This window comes from Prinia subflava, chromosome 8 (assembly GCF_021018805.1).
Source record: "Prinia subflava isolate CZ2003 ecotype Zambia chromosome 8, Cam_Psub_1.2, whole genome shotgun sequence".
Taxonomy (NCBI): Eukaryota; Metazoa; Chordata; class Aves; order Passeriformes; family Cisticolidae; genus Prinia; species Prinia subflava.
Genome location: NC_086254.1, coordinates 19,697,227 through 19,717,124, shown reverse-complemented (window position 1 = coordinate 19,717,124; position 19,898 = coordinate 19,697,227). Strand labels below are relative to the sequence as shown.

General features: G+C 48.7%; 3 protein-coding genes across 3 annotated transcripts in view; 1 reads left to right on the top strand and 2 right to left on the bottom strand.

The window, feature by feature from the left end:
• Window positions 1-19,898, top strand: part of LOC134553837 (olfactory receptor 10A5-like) — a 72,608-nt gene that overhangs the window by 25,078 nt on the left and 27,632 nt on the right. The window lies entirely within an intron of this gene.
• On the bottom strand, window positions 1,176-3,806 carry LOC134553899 (cathepsin G-like). Its single transcript, XM_063404033.1, has 5 exons — window positions 3,682-3,806; window positions 3,125-3,278; window positions 2,490-2,631; window positions 2,115-2,372; window positions 1,176-1,582 (listed from the first exon to the last, which is right to left on the bottom strand). The coding sequence occupies exons 1-5, from the start codon at window positions 3,737-3,739 to the stop codon at window positions 1,403-1,405; spliced, it is 792 nt and encodes a 263-aa protein (XP_063260103.1). The 5' UTR covers window positions 3,740-3,806; the 3' UTR covers window positions 1,176-1,402.
• Window positions 11,447-14,088, bottom strand: LOC134553900 (cathepsin G-like). The gene is made up of 5 exons (XM_063404034.1): window positions 13,950-14,088; window positions 13,394-13,547; window positions 12,759-12,900; window positions 12,384-12,641; window positions 11,447-11,854 (listed from the first exon to the last, which is right to left on the bottom strand). Exons 1-5 carry the CDS (start codon window positions 14,005-14,007, stop codon window positions 11,675-11,677), a joined length of 792 nt encoding a protein of 263 aa, XP_063260104.1. The 5' UTR covers window positions 14,008-14,088; the 3' UTR covers window positions 11,447-11,674.

The window sequence follows — 19,898 nt, the reverse complement described above, 5'->3', positions numbered from 1 at the left end:
TTCTACTCTAAACCAATCCTTGTGATCCAACTCAGCAGAAAATGAGGGATGAGAACAAGAACAAGGAGCACAGGACCACTCCCCAATTCCTCCATCTTGCCTCTTCAAGCCCATAAACTAAAAATCCTAAATTCTACATTCACACTCTGTGATAAACTAGCTACTACTTATTTTGAATTCTCTCAGCTTGTGATTCTCCATACACTGTGGGCATTCACTGCCATGGCAGGGATCAGAGGCAGTGTCCTCCTGGGCTCTGTGTGAGGCTGCCTGAGCCCCTGGGACAGATCCCAGACCCCCTGTCCGGCCTCCAAACCCTCCAGGGTGGCCACAGGGATGTCCTGGACTCTGACACTAGGTCAGCCCCCAGCCTGGAACTTGGGGTTATTCCTGCCCTGGTGAAGGATCCTACACTTGTCCTTGTTGAGCCTCTTTAGGTTTCTCTCTGCCCAACTCCCCAGCCTGTCAATGTCCCACTGAGTGACAGAACAGCCTTCTGGTGTCCCACCCACTCCCTCCAGTTTTGCAACATCAGCAAACCTGCTGAGGGTTCATTCTATGCTTTCTTAGGTAAATGATCAAGAAAGAAAAAAGCCTAAAAGAAATGCCACTCTCCCTCACACAAGTGGTCAGGCCTGTCTCTGCAGTACAGCTTTTGCCTCAGCCACATTTGACATTTTCAATGCCCTCACCACACCACAAGGGCACCTCCTGGCCCACTCAGGTCTGCTCAGGTGATCCAGTGGGAGGAAATTTCCAGGTCAACCCACAGGTATTTTACAGGTGTAAAGAAAATGCTTCACCTGAGGTTCACTGAAAGGAGACACGGGGTGTAAACAGGCTGGCTGGTCTTTAGTCTGGCTAAGCATCCTAAGAGGGTTTCAGGTTGGTTCTAGAAACCCACATGATCTCCCCTTGCCTGTGGAGATGCCTCTGTTTCTGAAGGGCTGGATAAATGTTCTGTACAGGCTGTCTTGCATCGACCTGCTGGCTTGGCTGCAAGAGGCTGATGGAGAGACAAGGGCAACATTTGCAGTTTGAGGACAGACCTGTACTGCCTGTCCCACCTACAGCCTCACTCAGGCTCTCCCAAAGGGTGTCATGGTGTCATCTCCTCGTTCTCACACTCAGGGTTTGCATCCAGTTCCCAAGAAGGCTGCAGACACAAGCAAGTTTGAACATGCTTTTATTGATGGCCAGAAAGCAGAGCTGGAGCAGCAGTGGGAGAAAGGGAACAATGGGAAGCTGTGTGTACTTGGGACCTGCATTTTTACCTTGCCACAGAGTGCAAAAGCCCATGCCTGCACCATGGGGGCTCCTCTGACTCTGGTTCAGCTGCCCCTGGGAGCTTCTGAGCACCAAGAGGTGTTTGATGCCTTGTGGAGAAGGGGCACTGAGCATTTCAGTCAGAGGATGGAGAGCCAGGCACCTCTTGGAGTGCAAACCTCTTCAGCTGCTTGTGTATCCAGGGCTCAAAAAACGAGATTCTGGTAAATACCTCAGGGAAGAGGCAGTATTTGTGTCGATGAGAAACAATGCCATGAGCCTTCCGATTGCAGACTAACGGGCCACCAGAATCCCCCTGTGTCGTGAAAGGAGTGAGAGGGGTCAGACGTGCCACAGCACAGCTCTGCCTGCCTTGAAGAACAAATTTCCTCTTCCCTCCCTCCATGTGAAGAACGTCCTCTTCCGACCACCCCCCTCCCTCCTGACCCAGCTCTGCAGGGTTTGTGGCTGCCTCACTGCTCCTCTAAGCCCACCCATGAAACAGTTCAGGCTTGCAGGCTCATTGAGATTCAAAAGCAAAAAAGGAATATGAACCTACTTTAGACACAGAGAAGTATTTAAGTCTCCCCAGCAGGGAGATCACAAAGAATTTACACTCCAAAGCACTGGCTAGGCTGGGTAGAACATCCCCAGGTAAGTAAAAAACCAAATGATGCTGATAGCTAGGAAAATGCACCCCAATTCAGGGAGCACATCAGCTTCAGAGCTTCTGTGAGGGCCCTCAGCTCATCATTCTGAAGGTCTTGGTTCATTCTGGTGTCCTTTCACTTTCACCTGAGGACCAAGCTCACTGTCCAGTCCCAACCTCCTCCCAAAACAACACTTACATCATAAACTAATTTTTCATTGGAGGCATCACCAACACAGATCATGGACTGCTGCTGGTAGTTCTGGAATTGATGCTGACAGATTTCCTCCTTTTGCACCTTCAGTTCCACCTCCCTCAGCACATCAGTCTTCTTCCTTGTCACAGATATCAAGCCCCAGCCAGCCACCTTACATGCAGCTCCTGTTCTCACACTCTCCTTGTGGCTGGGAATGGAGATAAGTCGCACATACTTATTGATCTTGGCCTCTGTGTCCAGCTGCCAGGCAGAGAGAACACGGGGTTAGAGCCAGCCAAGGATTAGGAACAAGTTCAGAGGCTTGGGGAGGTGAGCAGGGGGAGCTCCCTCAGGCAGGATGGGTGTGTTGGGCCAGACCTTCACCAGCATGATGTCATTTCTGAAGCCAACAGGAGAATAGTTGGGATGGATGACCCAGTCTTTGGCAAGGACCCTCTGCTGGCTCTGTTCTCGGTCATTGATGTTGTGGGCTCCCAGAATCACTGTGATATTCACTATCCTGCCAGGAAACACCAACACATTTCAGCTGCACTGGCCACAGGGACACAGCCCCAGTGCAGGTGGCTGGAGGGACGGGGTGCTGGGGTAAACCTCCCCAGAGAGCAGCTCTCAGATGTCCTCTGTGACCTGGGTTCCCTCCACAGCCCAGCTGAGGATCCCTCACCCCACACTGCCACAGGTGGGAGCTGCCCCATTCTGCAGGCAGAGGGAGGCAGGGAAAGGGAGACACAGGACCCTCTTCTCCAGCAGTAGCTCTAAGCCATGGTAGGAACCACGGCCCTGGAGACCACTGTGAGCATTCCTGTCCCCAAGGAACAGGGGACAGCCCTGGCAGACAGTTCCTGCAACTCACAGAGGACAGCTCAGCTCCAGAGATCCCTGCTCTGCCTGGGGAGACACGGGGCACTGCTTCAGCCCAGACCAGGGCTGAGGCCCTGGGGGACTGTGTGAGACTGGAAAAAATCTCCTGTTCAGGAAAGACAGGGTCTTACCCGATTTCATCTGCGCAGTGAGCTGCTGAGAGCACTGCGTCTGGGCGAATCAGGAACCCTCCACAGGCACTAGTCCCTGAGCCATGTTGAATTATTAAATAAGCCATGTAGGGTCTGGAATGGCGCTTAGCTTCCCGCCCACCAATGATCCTTCCTGGAAGAGAGATGGGAAATGTTAATCTGCTGCAATTTCCTGTCAAGTCTGGGGCTGCATGAAGGGAGAGGCTCATCCTCTGATATCATGAGCCAGTGATGCCAGCAGCTCTCCTTCCTGGGGTATCCAAAGCACTGCTGCTGCACAGTGGAGAGAAGGACAAGCAGCACTGTCTGGGGGACTGACCACACCTGGCTCTGGGGGACTAAAATGCCATCAAAGAGCACAGCCCTAGTGCCTGTAATGCCTCTCTGGTTTCAGGCACAGTCTGAGCAGAGAGATAAGAGGAGAGAGCAAAGTAGGAGAGTAGAGATGATGAGGCAGGAACCTCCTGAGACTGACTGCTCAGTGTCCACCTGTGCCCTTGCATGCTCTTGTCCAAGTCCCATCTCTGTGTACTCACCAGCCCCAGCCCAGGGCAGAAGGGCAAAAGCACTTGTGAGAAGAAGGAGAAGCAGCATCTTCTACCCCTGTCCTGATGAGCCAAACCAGTTGCTGTGGCCAGGCAGGAGACAGGTACTGAATGGCAACCTCTATATAGTGGTGTGGAGCTGAAACAGGAAACCTCAGCTGTGTCATTTGCTGCTTTTGTTCTCACAACCCCTGGCTGTGGCTTGGTGAGGGGTTCATGACACATTCTCTACATTTTTGTCACAATTTTCTCATAAAGATGCAGACATCTGGGCTTGTTCAGAGCATCCACAGTGACAGGGAGAGGAATGGGGGATCCCATCAGAGACCTTTGGGGAGAGCCCCCTGGGACCCTGCCTGTGGGCTGGTTCCATCTGGATTTTTTCTCTTCTTGTTATTTGTTTCGCCACATCCCATCCTCTGATAGGAATGAGGAGAGTTTGCCAGGGCCAGGCAAAGATCCTGGTCCTTATCAGAGGGACTGGCTGCCATCAGAGGTGTCCTTGGGAAATCAGAAATCACCAGCCAGAGCAGCAGGGGACAAGGCCAGTGGGAGCCTCACAGCTCAAGCCCTGGTGTTCTAGGAGATCTGACCAGTGCAGGGTGATGAGAAAGTCTGAGGTCAGCTGGGCAGTCAGACTGTGGGCCCAGGTCCAGGTCAGCAGTGGGCAGGTGCAGGCCAGGCTGGGACACAGCTGGAGCTCAGGGGAGGGTCAGAGTGTCTGCAGGAGAAGGGAGCAGCCCTGCCTGAGCCCTCCCTGGGGACTCTGGCTCCAGTGTTACAGTCTGGAAGGGATCCAGCCCCTGTTTCCCTGACCCTCCCTTAGACGTGAGCCCAGCCACTGAAACCTCCAGGATGTTCCCAAATTTACGTGGCTTTGGTCTAGAGAAAGCCCACAAATAAATCCTCTAGAGCATACTGGCATTGTCCCTTACCCTGTGTTCTAAAAAGACAGTGGACTGTAGTACCTGTCCTGGGCATCCTCCTGAAACATCTTTGGTGGAAGGGATGAGGGTGCAAAGGAGTTCTCATCAAAACTCGCACACCAGAAGCAGAAATCCTCCAGAGCCAGAGTGTGACTGGCTCACAACAAGAGGTGACTCTGCCTGTCCCAGTCATGGTCTGTAATCAGCCCCTTCAGTGCTGCACTGAGGTGGCCTCAGCTGTGCTGTAAATGGAGATTTACCTCTGTGCTGTAAATCTCATTTACATCGATGTGGTATAAATGGACCTTTAGGTCCAGCCTTGCCTTTCCTTCAGCACTGTGGGTACCCTGGAGAAAGGAGGTTTATGCAAAATAAAGAGAGAGAAAATGGGGAGGAGGAAAGAGGCAGAAGCAGGAGAGGTTATCCCAGCGAGTGGAGAGGCCAGGACATCTGTGGGAGAAAAGCCTGAACAACCTGGGGCAGAGGACAGGGTGGGTGTGATCCAGCTGCAGGGCAGGATGGAGATTTGGGGTGATTTCCTGGCAGCTGGGTCCCTGCATGGCTGGAGGCTCTGGGCCACGAGCAGCAGGCACTGCTCTGTAGCAACCTTTCTTTTTAATCCCAGGCCAAGAGCCCAGCAGGGATGTGAACTGTTCAGTATTTCAGGTGAGGGCACAGCCATACCACATTGCTTTCCTATTTCACAGGAATCTCTTGAGAACAACGTATTTCTAGCATTTTACCATTATGCACTTAGGCTGTTTCTGCTTTTTTTAGTGTCTTAAAAAGGTAAATCTTAGGATGAATGAGGGAAAATCGTGGCCACTATCCTGAGACTGAGCACATAATCATGGTGAATAATTTCTCATAATGCTGCATGATGATTTGGTTAATGATTTCTGTGTTCTTCACTCAAGCTCTGATTTTATATTACAAAACGTTAAAAATATAAATATTAGATAGATTATCTATGAGTATTCTGGGATGGACAAAGGAGGTCATTCTCATTTACCAAAGGCAGAATCAGGCCTACAATTTCAGAAGTAGTGGGAGATCTGGAAAATTCACATGAATTCCATCCTTCAAGTGCTTTTTCCTCTGCTGACCACAAAGGGGCATTGGCTCAGATCACCAGCATTTGCATGCCATCAGATGGCTACAGAAATCTCTGTTTGCTAACCTCTCATGGATTGATAAGAAGCCAATTCTGTGAAATTAAAAGATTCAGTTATTGCATGAAGAAACTTCATTTTCCCCCTCACTCTAATTTTGTATTTGTTATTGATCCCTTCACCTTTGATCCAAATTTGGTCCTCATTCTCGGGGTCTCTTATCAGTCTTTTCCCAGACCAGGTGTCTCTGACCACATCAGGGGGTGATGTTGCTCAGAGCTCTGTTTAGGTTGGTACTAGGTACAGGTTTAATTTCTGCATTTCCAATCAAATCTGATTTTTGTTCCATTGGATCTTTTTTCCTACTATAATTGATAAGAAATGACCAGTATTTGTGGAAGGAAGGGAGGAGGGAAGGGAGGGAGCGGAGGAAAGGAAGGGAAGGAAGGAAAGGAAGGGTGGAGTAAAAGTTGACAAGCAGTCACTTAAGATAGAGGAATGAAATGTGAGTGGCTGGAGTTGAATGAAAACTCTCCTACCAGAGGCAGCACTGCCCCTAAAGGCACCCAGTCCAATTAAACACAGGCAGCAGGCAACATCAGGCTAATTGTGTCCTTGCAGTCACACATCCCTTGATGTTTCCAGCTGTTCCCCAGACCTTTCAGGTTAACAATCCACCACCAGCCGGTGAGGGTGCAGAGTTCATAGCCTCAGACATGTAAGACATGAGATGCCTGTGTGTGAAGAAGTCCCTCTGGTCCCCCTTTACAGGGGCTGGAGGCCAGGCTGCCACCCAGAGCAGCTTTTCAGTGCTGTTATAAGGATGTCGTTGTTTGCTACATGCCCTTGCCCACAGAGGGAGCACAGCTCTGCACAACCATCCCTGACAGTTCTGAAATCAGATTAAATCAATCCCACCTGCAGGGGGTTTAGGGCTTTGGAGAGACTCTGCTTCAGCCCGGTGTAAGAGGCAGCTCAGCTGTTCCCTTCATGGGCAAAGAAAAGAGAAGTGTTGAGGTCTCTATTCAGCTGCAGCCAGTTCAACTGAGCTGAAACAAATCTAAGAAATTCCTTTTCTTCCTCTCTGTGAGACAAGTCTTTGTCTTACTTTCTATGGTATATGCCATGAGCTAATGTCAACAGATTATTCCAGCTGTGGCAGAAGATCAGCTGCATTTAAAATAGAATTTTGAATCTGCAGTGTAAGCTGCCAGTAGGAATCATCAGCCCAACACCGTTCCTAAGGTAAGAAAACAAGGGAAATACTTCTATCAAAATTGGAACCACCCCATTTCAGAGGCAGTGGATGGCAGAATTGCTGGAGGTAGGACACTTTACTTCAAAATGTCTATTGTGAGAATGTATAAAGAAAATCCAAGGAGTAAGTAAGGCCAAAATTCACGTAAAGGCCTTCAGAGCCACCACACACAAATTACAGAAATTGAGGGTTGTTTCTGAGAGGTGTTCTGAATTAGGGGATAAAAGACTCTCAGTGAAACAGTGGCTGCTGTGAGTGTTGTTGACTTTCATGAAGAGCTAATGATCACAGCAGTAGTCTAAAACTTTCATTTGGGCTTGGAGAGCAGAATTAAGTAGTTTCCACTTCAGCTACATGGATCTGACAAGTTAAGAAAACCAGTGTGAATGTGTGCTCTTAGAGACTGCAGGGAGTTTTTCATGTCATTCTCTGTCATGCATAGGCTATATTGAGATATCACTCACAAAAGTGCCCTTTCATTCCTGTATTATTGGAAATAGTCAGAAAAGCCAGAAAGATCCCTTTTGAATACATCAGAGCATCAAATGTCTGAGGATATTGGGAGTTTCTTCATTGTGCTTGTGTGTTTAAAGTCATCTGTGGCTCTGGGATCCACAGCTTGCCCCTTTGTGTTTGTCATGGGTTGAAGCTGGCCAAATGCCAGTGCACCCATGAGTGTATGTTTTTACTAATGAGCTACTGTGAGATGTGGTCAAGAACAGAGCAGAGCAGGCCTAAAACTTGAAATAGAAAGAAAATTTTATTAACCTACATAACAACAGACAATAGACAAGAAAAGAAAACCCAAACACCCAAAAGCAGAAAAGAAAACCTCCCAGAACACTTCTTCTCCTCCCCCCAATTTCCATCCCTTGCATGATCTAACAGTTAACACAATTAGCACATTACCCTCATCCACTTGCTTAAACCTTCCACAACCCTGGTTCCCAATCCAAGTCATCATCCCTTAAAAAACCAAATCTTCAATCCATCCAGGGAGAGAGGAGTCTCTCTCGCACCACAGACCCCCCACAGGAAACACAGGTCCACCCTCCCGTGTTCCCACGTCACCCATGGCACCGCCCGGAGAATTCTACCAGGGTGACACCCTCCTTTCCATGTCCAGTGCTCTCACCACCGTCCATGGACCAAAACCGCATAAAGAGCTCTTCTAAGGATGTTTGGACAAATACCAAAAACCAGCCATCTTCTCATATCCGAGCGTTCCAAGAATAGGCCACAAAGTCTTTGGTTTTGAACCAAAAAGCATCCACCCAAATAGAGTCTTATTTATGTTCAGGAGAGTCCAGGGTCTGTCTATGGCTAACATTACGCAAGAAAAGTCCAGCCCAAAAGCCGCTCCTCTTCATCCCTAGCTGGTGGGGGGTGGGGGGGGGCCTTTGCATCGTCCTTTATCATCTCGGTCCCAGGCTGTCCCTCTCTTCTGAAACCACCAGCCATGAGAATCAATGTCTGGGAACAGTTCTCCTCTGCCTTAGAAAGAGTTAAAAGCTCTCCTGGCAAGGCCACAGGCTCGGGCACTCGCTGCTGCACTCGCAGACTCCGGCAGCTCCCACACGCAGCAGCAGCTCGGCACCTTCTCCCTGGGGTGGGGGGAGACGGGACGAGGGGAGGGAGGGGGGGTGGAGACAGGGGGACAGAAGGCACCTCCAAAGTTCTCCACCCCTCCATCCTGGATGGGGCTGGTTTAACTCCAGTCCTGTTCTCTCTCTTTCCCCTCCTTGGGGCCCCGGGCCTACCTCAGCCTGACCACCTGGCCCCCCTCCCCCACCCAGCCTGGTCAGCTGGGCAGGGAGGGGGGAAAAGATGCTCCTCTCCTGAAAGAGAGGCCAGAAAGAGAAAGTCCCTCTGGGAAGCCTTGCTTTCAACCCCTTGTGTCCTCAGAGGCGTGTCCAACCTCTCAGCGGCCACCCAAGGTGCCAACATTCAAACCTGACCACTGATTGGTTTGACCTCAGCTTCCTGAAAAAACTCATTTCCCCTCAAACCAGGACACGGTGATACCACCAGAGCAGGAAAGGGAAGTGGTGCTGAGCAGGACGTGGTGTTCAGCACAGTGTCCCATGTGAGAACAGGCCAGGGGCTGCCTTCACTCTGCTCTGACACCAGACAAGACAGTTCCAGAGGAGCTACGGACCCACCTCCAACCAGGGTTAGGACAATCAGTGAAGATGGTGGTGCCTCTCCAAAAATGAAGTATTTCCAAAAGGGCAAAATGCTTCATGGCAGTGAGGAGTGCGGTAAAACAAAGTGTCAAAACCAATCCTGTGAACAGCAAATCACAGAAGGAGAGGGGAGTGGCTCCAGGTGCCAGAACAGAAATTCCCCAGCTGTCCTTGGGAGAGACCATGGTGGGGCAGGGATTTCCCTGCAGCCCTGGAGAGGACCCCACTGCAAAAGATATCCACACTGCAGCCAGTGGATGAGACAGACCATGGCAGAGCAGTGGTGCAGGACTGGATGGAAAGTGTGGAGGGGGCATGTGCCAGATTGTGGGCATCCCTTGGTCCTTTCTGGCCATGTTCCCATCCTCTTGACACCCAACTCTGAGATATTTATATGGTTTTATGAGATTCCCTCTCATTCTTCCCTTCCTAGACTGAACAGGCCTGGCTCCCACTGTCTTCCCTCATCAGAGATGCTCATCAGAGACATCAGAGTCCTTTAATCATCTTGTGGCCTCTGCTGGCCCCTCTCCAGTACCTCCTTTTCTTTCCTGTTCTGAGGAGACCAGGCCTGGACACAGCAGCCCAAGTGTCTCACCAGGGCTGAGTAGAGGAGCACAATCCCCTGCTGGACCTGCTGGCCACACTCCTCCTGATGCACCTCAGGATCCTCTTGGCCCTCCTGTCCCCGAGGACACACTGCCAGCTCATGGTCAGCTTGTCACCCACCAAAACCCCCAGGTCCTGCTCTGCAGAGCTGCTGTCTGGTAGGTTCTCAGGGTTGCTTTTCCCTGAGATTCTCCTCGAGGTTGCTGTTCCCTGAGGTGTGTAGGGCTTTCAAGCTTCTCTTGCCCAAAAGGTCTCACGCCAGAGCCAGAGCAGCCAGGCTGAGTCCCCAGTCCGTGTTTCCAGGGTTGTTCATTCTTTCAATATCTCTCAGTTCTGTCCCAGCTCTGCAGGGCGTCCCCAGCAGAGCAGGACACGCGGGGGACTGGGCGGGTCAGAGGGTCCCGGGCTTTCTGTACAGTCCCCTGACCCAAACACCATCCACAATGAACTTTTTATTTACAGAATCTTACCAACACTTACTGCCTATGTTAACATGTCATTTCTACTCTAAACCAGTCCTTGTGATCCAACTCAGCAGAAAATGGGGTATGAGAACAAGAACAAGGAGGACAGGAGCACTCCCCAATTCCTCCATCTTGCCTCTTCAAGCCCATAAACTAAAAATCCTAAATTCTACATTCACACTCTGTGATAAACTAACTACTACTTATTTTGAATTCTTTCAGCTTGTGATTCTTCATACACTGTGGGCATTCACTGCCATGGCAGGGATCAGAGGCAGTGCCCTCCTGGGCTCTGTGTGAGGCTGCCTGAGGCCCTTGGACAGACCCCAGACCCCCTGTCCGGCCTCCAAACCCTCCAGGGTGGCCACAGGGATGTCCTGGACTCTGACACTAGGTCAGCCCCCAGCCTGGAACTTGGGGTTATTCCTGCCCTGGTGAAGGATCCTACACTTGTCATTGTTGAGCCTCTTTAGGTTTCTCTCTGCCCAACTCCCCAGCCTGTCAATGTCCCACTGAGTGACAGAACAGCCTTCTGGTGTCCCACCCACTCCCTCCAGTTTTGCAACATCAGCAAACCTGCTGAGGGTTCATTCTATGCCTTCTTAGGTAAATGATCAAGAAAGAAAAAAGGCTAAAAGAAATGCCACTCTTCCTCACACAAGTGGTCAGGCCTGTCTCTGCAGTACAGCTTTTGCCTCAGCCACATTTGACATTTTCAATGCCCTCACCACACCACAAGGGCACCTCCTGGCCCACTCAGGTCTGGTCAGGTGATCCAGTGGGAGGAAATTTCCAGGTCAACCCACAGGCATTTTACAGGTGTAAAGAAAATGCTTCATCTGAGGTTCACTGAAAGGAGACACGGGGTGTAAACAGGCTGGCTGGTCTTTAGTCTGGCTAAGCATCCTAAGAGGGTTTCAGGTTGGTTCTAGGAACCCACATGATCTCCCCTTGCCTGTGGAGATGCCTCTGTTTCTGAAGGGCTGGATAAATGTTCTGTACAGGCTGTTGCATCGACCTGCTGGCTTGGCTGCAAGAGGCTGATGGAGAGACAAGGGCAACATTTGCAGTTTGGGGACAGACCTGTACTGCCTGTCCCACCTACAGCCTCACTCAGGCTCTCCCAAAGGGTGTCATCTCCTCGTTCTCACACTCAGGGTTTGCATCCAGTTCCCAAGAATTCTGCAGACACAAGCAAGTTTGAACATGCTTTTATTGATGGCCAGAAAGCAGAGCTGGAGCAGCAGTGCGAGAAAGGGAACAATGGGAAAGCTGTGTGTACTTGGGACCTGCATTTTTACCTTGCCACAGAGTGCAAAAGCCCATGCCTGCACCATGGGGGCTCCTCTGACTCTGGTTCAGCTGCCCCTGGGAGTTTCTGAGCACCAAGAGGTGTTTGATGCCTTGTGGAGAAGGGGCACTGAGCATTTCAGTCAGAGGATGGAGAGCCAGGCACCTCTTGGAGTGCAAACCTCTTCAGCTGCTTGCGTATCCAGGGTTCAAAAAACGAGATTCTGGTAAATACCTCAGGGAAGAGGCAGTATTTGTGTCGATGAGAAACAATGCCATGAGCCTTCCGATTGCAGACTAACGGGCCACCAGAATCCCCCTGTGTCGTGAAAGGAGTGAGAGGGGTCAGACGTGCCACAGCACAGCTCTGCCTGCACTGAAGAACAAATTTCCTCTTCCCTCCCTCCATGTGAAGAACGTCCTCTTCCGACCACCCCCCTCCCTCCAGACCCAGCTCTGCAGGGTTTGTGGCTGCCTCACTGCTCCTCTAAGCCCACCCATGAAACAGTTCAGGCTTGCAGGCTCTTTGAGATTCAAAAGCAAAAAAGGAACATGGACCTACTTTAGACATGGGGAACTATCTAAGCCATCCTAGCAAGGAGATCACAAAGAATTTACACTCCAAAGCACTGGCTAGGCTGGGTAGAACATCCCCGGGAAAGTAAAAAACCAAATGATGCTGATAGCTAGGAAAATGCACCCCAATTCAGGGAGTACATCAGCTTCAGAGATTCTGTGAGGGCCATCAGCTCATTCTGAAGGTCTTGGTTCATTCTGGTGTCCTTTCACTTTCACCTGAGAACCAAGCTCACTGTCCAGTCCCAACCTCCTCCCAAAACAACACTTACATCGTAAACTAATTTTTTATTGGAGGCATCACCAACACAGATCATGGACTGCTGCTGGTAGTTCTGGAATTGATGCTGACAGATTGCCTCGTTTTGCACCTTCAGTTCCACCTCCCTCAGCACGTCAGTCTTCATCCTTGTCACAGATATCAAGCCCCAGCCAGCCACCTTACATGCAGCTCCTGTTCTCACACTTTCCTTGTGGCTGGGAATGGAGATAAGTCGCACGTACTTATTGATCTTGGCCTCTGTGTCCAGCTGCCAGGCAGAGAGAACACGGGGTTAGAGACAGCCAAGGATTAGGAACAAGTTCAGAGGCCTGGGGAGGTAAGCAGGGGGAGCTCCCTCAGGCAGGATGGGTGTGTTGGGCCAGACCTTCACCAGCATGATGTCATTTTTGAAGTCAACAGGAGAATAGTTTTCATGGATGACCCAGTCTTTGGCAAGGACCCTCTGCTGGCTCTGTTCTCGGTCATTGATGTTGTGGGCTCCCAGAATCACTGTGATCTTCACTATCCTGCCAGGAAACACCAACACATTCCAGCTGCACTGGCCACAGGGACACAGCCCCAGTGCAGGTGGCTGGAGGGACGGGGTGCTGGGGTAAACCTCCCCAGAGAGCAGCTCTCAGTTGTCCTCTGTGACCTGGGTTCCCTCCACAGCCCAGCTGAGGATCCCTCACCCCACACTGCCACAGGTGGGAGCTGCCCCATTCTGCAGGCAGAGGGAGGCAGGGAAAGGGAGACACAGGACCCTCTTCTCCAGCAGTAGCTCTAAGCCGTGGTAGCAACCACGGCCCTGGAGACCACTGTGAGCATTCCTGTCCCCAAGGAACAGGGGACAGCCCTGGCAGACCGTTCCTGCAACTCACAGAGGACAGCTCAGCTCCAGAGATCCCTGCTCTGCCTGGGGAGACACGGGGCACTGCTTCAGCCCAGACCAGGGCTGAGGCCCTGGGGGACTGTGTGAGACTGGAAAAAATCTCCTGTTCAGGAAAGACAGGGTCTTACCCGATTTTATCTGCGCAGTGAGCTGCTGAGAGCACTGCGTCTGAGCGAATCAGGAACCCTCCACAGGTACTAGTCCCTGAGCCATGTTGAATTATTAAATAAGCCATGTAGGGTCTGGAATGGCGCTTAGCTTCCCGCCCACCAATGATCCTTCCTGGAAGAGAGATGGGAAATATTAATCTGCTGCAATTTCCTGTCAAGTCTGGGGCTGCATGAAAGGAGAGACTCATCCTCTGCTGTCATGAGCCAGTGATGCCAGCAGCTCTCCTCCCTGGGGTGTCCAAAGCACTGCTGCTGCACAGTGGAGAGAAGGACAAGCAGCACTGGCTGGGGGACTGACCACACCTGGCTCTGGGGGACTAAAATGCCATCAAAGAGCACAGCCCTAGTGCCTGTAATGCCTCTCTGGTTTCAGGCACAGTCTAGTAGAGACATAAGAGGAGAGAGGAAAGTAGGAGAGTAGAGATGATGAGGCAGGAACCTCCTGAGACTGACTGCTCAGTGTCCACCTGTGCCCTTGCATGCTCTTGTCCAAGTCCCACCTCTGTGTACTCACCAGCCCCAGCCCAGGGCAGAAGGACAAAAGCACTTGTGAGAAGAAGGAGAAGCAGCATCTTCTACCCCTGTCCTGATGAGCCAAACCAGTTGCTGTGGCCAGGCAGGAGACAGGTACTGAATGGCAACCTCTATATAGTGGTGTGGAGCTGAAACAGGAAACCTCAGCTGTGTCATTTGCTGCTTTTGTTCTCAGAACCCCTGGCTGTGGCTTGGTGAGAGGTTCATGACACATTCTCTACATTTTTGTCACAATTTTCTCATAAAGATGGAGACATCTGGGCTTGTTCAGAGCATCCACAGTGTCAGGGAGAGGAATGGGGGATCCCATCAGAGACCTTTGGGGAGAGCCCCCTGGGACCCTGCCTGTGGGCTGGTTCCATCTGGATTTTTTCTCTTCTTGTTTTTTGTTTCGCCCCATCCCATCCTCTGATAGGAATGAGGAGAGTTGGCCAGGGCCAGGCAAAGATCCTGGTCCTTATCAGAGGGACTGGCTGCCATCAGAGCTGTCCTTGGGAAATCAGAAATCACCAGCCAGAGCAGCAGGGGACAAGGCCAGTGGGAGCCTCACAGCTCAAGCCCTGGTGTTCTAGGAGACCTGACCAGTGCAGGGTGATGAGAAAGTCTGAGGTCAGCTGGGCAGTCAGACTGTGGGCCCAGGTCCAGGTCAGCAGTGGGCAGGTGCAGGCCAGGCTGAGACACAGCTGGAGCTCAGGGGAGGGTCAGAGTGTCTGCAGGAGAAGGGAGCAGCCCTGCCTGAGCCCTCCCTGGGGACTCTGGCTCCAGTGTTACAGTCTGGAAGGGATCCAGCCCCTGTTTCTCTGACTCTCTGTAGAGGAATTCTTAGAAGAGCGAGGTCATGATTTATTGATAGGGGTTTGAACAATCCCTGCTACCAGGGAACAGTATAAGAGTTTGTACTGTTCCTGTGCTGGTCTTGTAGGCCTTGAATTAGTACAAAAGTAGCAATTGTAATAATTGAGTGTGCCTTCACACGGATGCTTCCTCACAGATGCTGAATATGTGTAACAACTTGCTAGGCCTTCTCATGGATGTAGAAAACAGAATGCTATTCATAAGGTAGAACAAAAGGTAAACTATATGCCAAAAAACGTGGACCAATGAACAATCATTTAATGTATATGCATATGTACTTTTAGCCAATCACCAACTGTTTAGCTGTGCTTACATTCCTGGCTGTAACCTGATAAAAGTAGTATACTAGGAATAAACAGGAGAGATCAAACCTAATCATATCGATGCCTCTTTGATGCTCTGCTCCTTTCTTGCAACAAATTGGTGACCCAGCCTACGTGATGGACTGGCAGTGAGCTCCGGTGATTTTCAGCTCCACATTCCGGAATACAGGGACGGGAGCTGAGCTCCAAACTTAGGATTACTAAGACGGGAGCTGCTGAGTGCTTCAAACTCTGGATCAGAGAGGGAAGCTGTGAGACAGGAGAGCAGAAGGGCCTCATCCACCAGACATGGGAGCTGGATTCTGAGCTGGTGCACCCTCAGACTTCTGCACGGTAAGGAACTGCAAACTATGGAAGTAGACGCTGCAGTTCAGCTGCTGCAATCTATTCTCTCTAAGAGAGGGAAAGGCCTTCACGATTTCGTGAAGTGGGCACGGAAACAAGGGAGTTTCCAAGAAATTCTTTGTTGTTTAACAGTGACACTTGGCAAAAATTTGGGGAATGTCTGTGGCAGATGGTGATTGAAGGAGGAAAGACGGGGAAGGAAGCACAAAGTTATGGCACAATTTGGAAGTTAGTGACTGAAACCTTGAAAGAATTGAAAGCAGAACAATGTGTTGCAATGATAGCTGCCCAGACATTGAATGTTGAGACTGTGAGTGATGAAAAGAGGTGGACGTTTTGCAAATATTTTTAATACTAGTGTTAAGCCGGTCAGAGGTGTGGTTGCTGTGCCTGAGAGTTCTGTTGCTTAATTACAATGTCGCGTGCAAGAACAGGGCAAGACAGACTCTGAGACTATATGCCCTGAGCAGAATTTAGAACAGAAAGCTGAACAAAATGTAGCTGGAGGAAAAATGTGCTGTGATTCTCAGCAAAGTTTTCCACAATTGCCATCTAGTGGATCGAGTGATCAGTCTCCCGATGAGGTACAGCAGCAAGGGAAGGAACAAACAGATAGCATGATGAAAGAGGTTTTAAGAAAATTAAATGATCTTACGGTGGAGCAACCAAAACAAGATAACTATCAGATAGAGCCAACTGCCCCACCGTTGCCAAATTGGAAACAACAAATAAGACCTTTAAAACAAATAGATGTTCCTGAATTAAATTCTAATCAAGGACAGAGAAATTTATTGACTCGGTGGTCGGGGGTCATTCGTGATGCTATACTTGAGGGAGAGTGGCAAGCTGCAGCAGCCATCACTTGTCCAGTGATAATAGATCATGTTAATCAATTAGCTGAATGGAGACCACACGACTGGAAAATTTTACAGCAACCTAAGCAGACTGTGACTCAGCATGGTTTAAGAGCCGAAGCTTCAAAATCTATTATAACATGGATTTTTCAGGCAGACGTGATGGCTCCAGTTGACTGTCAGAATTTAGCTTGGTTGTTGTTGACCCCCTCTGAATTTTTGATGTGGGAAAGTGAATGGTACCGAAAAGCACAAATGGAAGCAAATAAGACACGACCTTTGAGAAATTATTTATATGGAATTGCTGCAGACATGATTACAGGGAGAGGAAACTATGCTTCCACAGCAACTCAATTACAATATCCTTTAGAGTTGCATCACTTATCTGCTCGGCTTGCTCAGGAAGCTTTGTTTAGTATACCACAGGACAAAAAGAGTCCAACCTTTTCTAATGCAAAGCAAGGGATTGGTGAAAGTTATTCACATTTTGTTATTCATTTGTGGGATGTAATCAAAGATAATTCGGATTTGCCAGTGGAAATGAAAGACTATCTTTTTCGATTGCTTGCATTTGACAATGCCAACAGCAAAACAAAATCTATTTTAGTGACTTTACCACAAGGATCCCCTGTTGATGAAAAGCTTTTGTGTGTCAGCAGAGCAGAGCAACAAACTCAGACTGCCATGGTAGCTGAGGTGGTGAAAGAAGCAATGGGAGCACAGACCAAGTTAATAGCAGCTGCTTTGAAAGCCGGAGGACGACGTTCCTCACATGTGAATCCTAAAAAGCAGCAGGGAAGAAATTTAGGTCCATGTTATCGACGTGGACAGTCAGGACATTTAAGGGTAACTTGTGATCAGATTGTTTGGTGTGATACATGTCAAGGTGATACTCATGCTACTATGGCTTGTCGGAAATCGGGAAACAGGAGAAAGAGCGTGAGGGGAGGCCGCGCAAAGATAACAGGAGCCCCTGCCTGGGATTCTTACATCAACACAAGCCAGCCACCAGAGTGAGCCTCGGAGTGGATGTGGAAACAACAGTAGACATTACTTTAACTAATACTGCGGTTCAAAAAAATTCCGTCAAATGCTACAGGTCCTCTTTCTACTGAAGACAGTATTCCTGGAGGAATTTTAATTGGAAGATCATCAGCTGGTATAAAAGGACTGATTGTAATTCCAGGTGTTATTGATTGTGACTTTGTGGGACAAATACATATTATGGCTCATACTTTAAATCCTCCAATGTTTGTACCTAAGGGGAGCAAAATAGCTCAAATAATTGCAGTTTTTAATAACCAACCACATTTTGTTTTTCAGAAAGACATACAAGGAGAAGACTTTTTAAGAAAGAGAAGGACAGGAGCTTTTGGTTCCACAGGACCTGCAGTTTGTTTTACACAAAGACCCATGCAGACAATTACTATCACATGTTTGGGAAAAATAAAAAGCACTGTTGCAATGCTTGACACGGGAGCAGATGTTTCTATATTAAATAAAACAACATGGCCTGCTGAGTGGCCTCTGCAAGCACCACCAGGCCAAGTGCTAGGTGTTGGTGGTGCAACCGCTCCTCTTGTCAGCATGCATCCAGTTGCATTTTGTTTACCTGAAGGACAGTCAGTTACATTAAGACCTTATGTAATGCAATTGCCAGGAGATTTACAGGGATTGATTGGACGTGATGTTTTGTCACATCACACACTAGTAAGTTGTTCTTACTACTACTCCAGTCTTTTTAAGTCAGGCCACTGAAGAGCAGCCTCCAATCCCACCCCTCAAATGGCTCACAGAAAAACCTGTTTGGGTGGATCAGTGGTCTATGACAACTGAGAGGCTGCAAATTGCTCATCAGTTAGTTGCAGAACAATTAGCTGCAGGACATGTTAAAACATCAGTTAGTCCCTGGAACACGCCAATTTTTGTAATTCCCAAAAAATCAGGTAAATGGAGATTGTTACATGATTTGCGACAAGTCAATTCACAGATGCAAGCCATGGGAGCTTTGCAATCAGGTTTACCATCTCCAGTCATGTTACCACAAAATTGGCCCTTGTTAATTATTGATTTAAAAGATTGTTTTTTCACTATTCCACTTTGCTCACAAGACACACAAAGGTTTGCCTTCACTGTACCATCTGTAAATAAAGGCGAACCAACCCAACGATTTGAATGGACCGTTCTTTCACAAGGAATGTGGAACAGTCCTTGCCTGTGCCAACTTTACATTGCGTGGGCCTTGAAACCAATTCGACAGCGTTTTAATGATGCTGTCATTTATCACTACATGGATGATATTTTATTTGCATGACAACACGCATTTAGCACTCAGGAACTCAAAGATATTTGCTCGTTGTTAGAAAATAAAGGATTCGTTGTAGCCCCTGAAAAAATTCAATTAACAGCTCCATGGAAATATTTAGGGTGGAACATTTCTGACTCTCAAATAAGCCCACAAAAAATTACTCTTTCCACAAACATTTCTACTCTAAAAGATGCTCAACAACTTTTGGGTGATTTACAATGGGTTCGGACCATTGTTGGAATTACAAATGAAGATCTTCGCCCATTGTTGCCACTTTTAAAAGGTAGTGCTGCTGATCAGTCCTGTCAATTACCTGATCAACAGCGAGAGTGTTTGTTAATGCTAAGTAACAAACTTCAGTCAGGTTGGGCCTCTCGATGACTTCCTGAGGTGCCTTTGCCTCTTTTAGTTGTTAATGCAGAAGACAGTCCTTTTGCAGTCATCTGTCAATGGCAAAAGAAAAAGGGGGAGTATGACCCAGAAGGGGAAGTACTTGCCCTTGATGCCATTGACAATGACAGCAAAAGAAAACAAAATAAGAAACAATCTAAAATTTCTGATTTTTTAATTTTAGAGTGGATTTTTTTGCCTGCCACACCACCTGTAAGTATTCACACTCAGACAGAAGCTATCTGTGCTGTCATTCAGAAAGGGCAGAACAGAATTGTAGAAATTTCTAGGACAGAACCTGCAGACATCAGTATACCTGTCCAAGCAGAGGACTTCGCATGGCAGCTCCGACATGCACGTCCATTGCAAGAAGCATTGTTAGAGTATTCAGGTGTGATTCATTCTGAACAACCAAAAGGATCTCTGTGGCAAATCAAGAAAAATCAATGGATTGAGCGACCAAAATGCATGCAACAACCTGTGAAAGGTAGAACTGTATTTACTGATGCTGGAAAGGCCTCACACAAAGCAGTTTGTGTTTGGAAGGAAGGTAATGTTTGGAAATCTCAACACCTTCAAGGAAGTGTTGGAGATTCACTGCAGACTTTGCAACTGTCAGCAGTGTGTTGGGCCATGTCTACCTGGCATCAGGAACCTTTGAATGTAGTGTCTGATTCTCTTTATGTTGTTGGGGTTGCACAAAGAATTGAGGATGCTTTGTTGAGGGAAACAAAAAATGTAAAATTAAGGCAATTGTTTATGCAACTCAGAAATGCAGTTAAAATTCGAACAGAACCTTATTGTGTTATTCACATTCAAAGTCATCAGTGGGATCAAGGTTTAGGAGAGGGAAA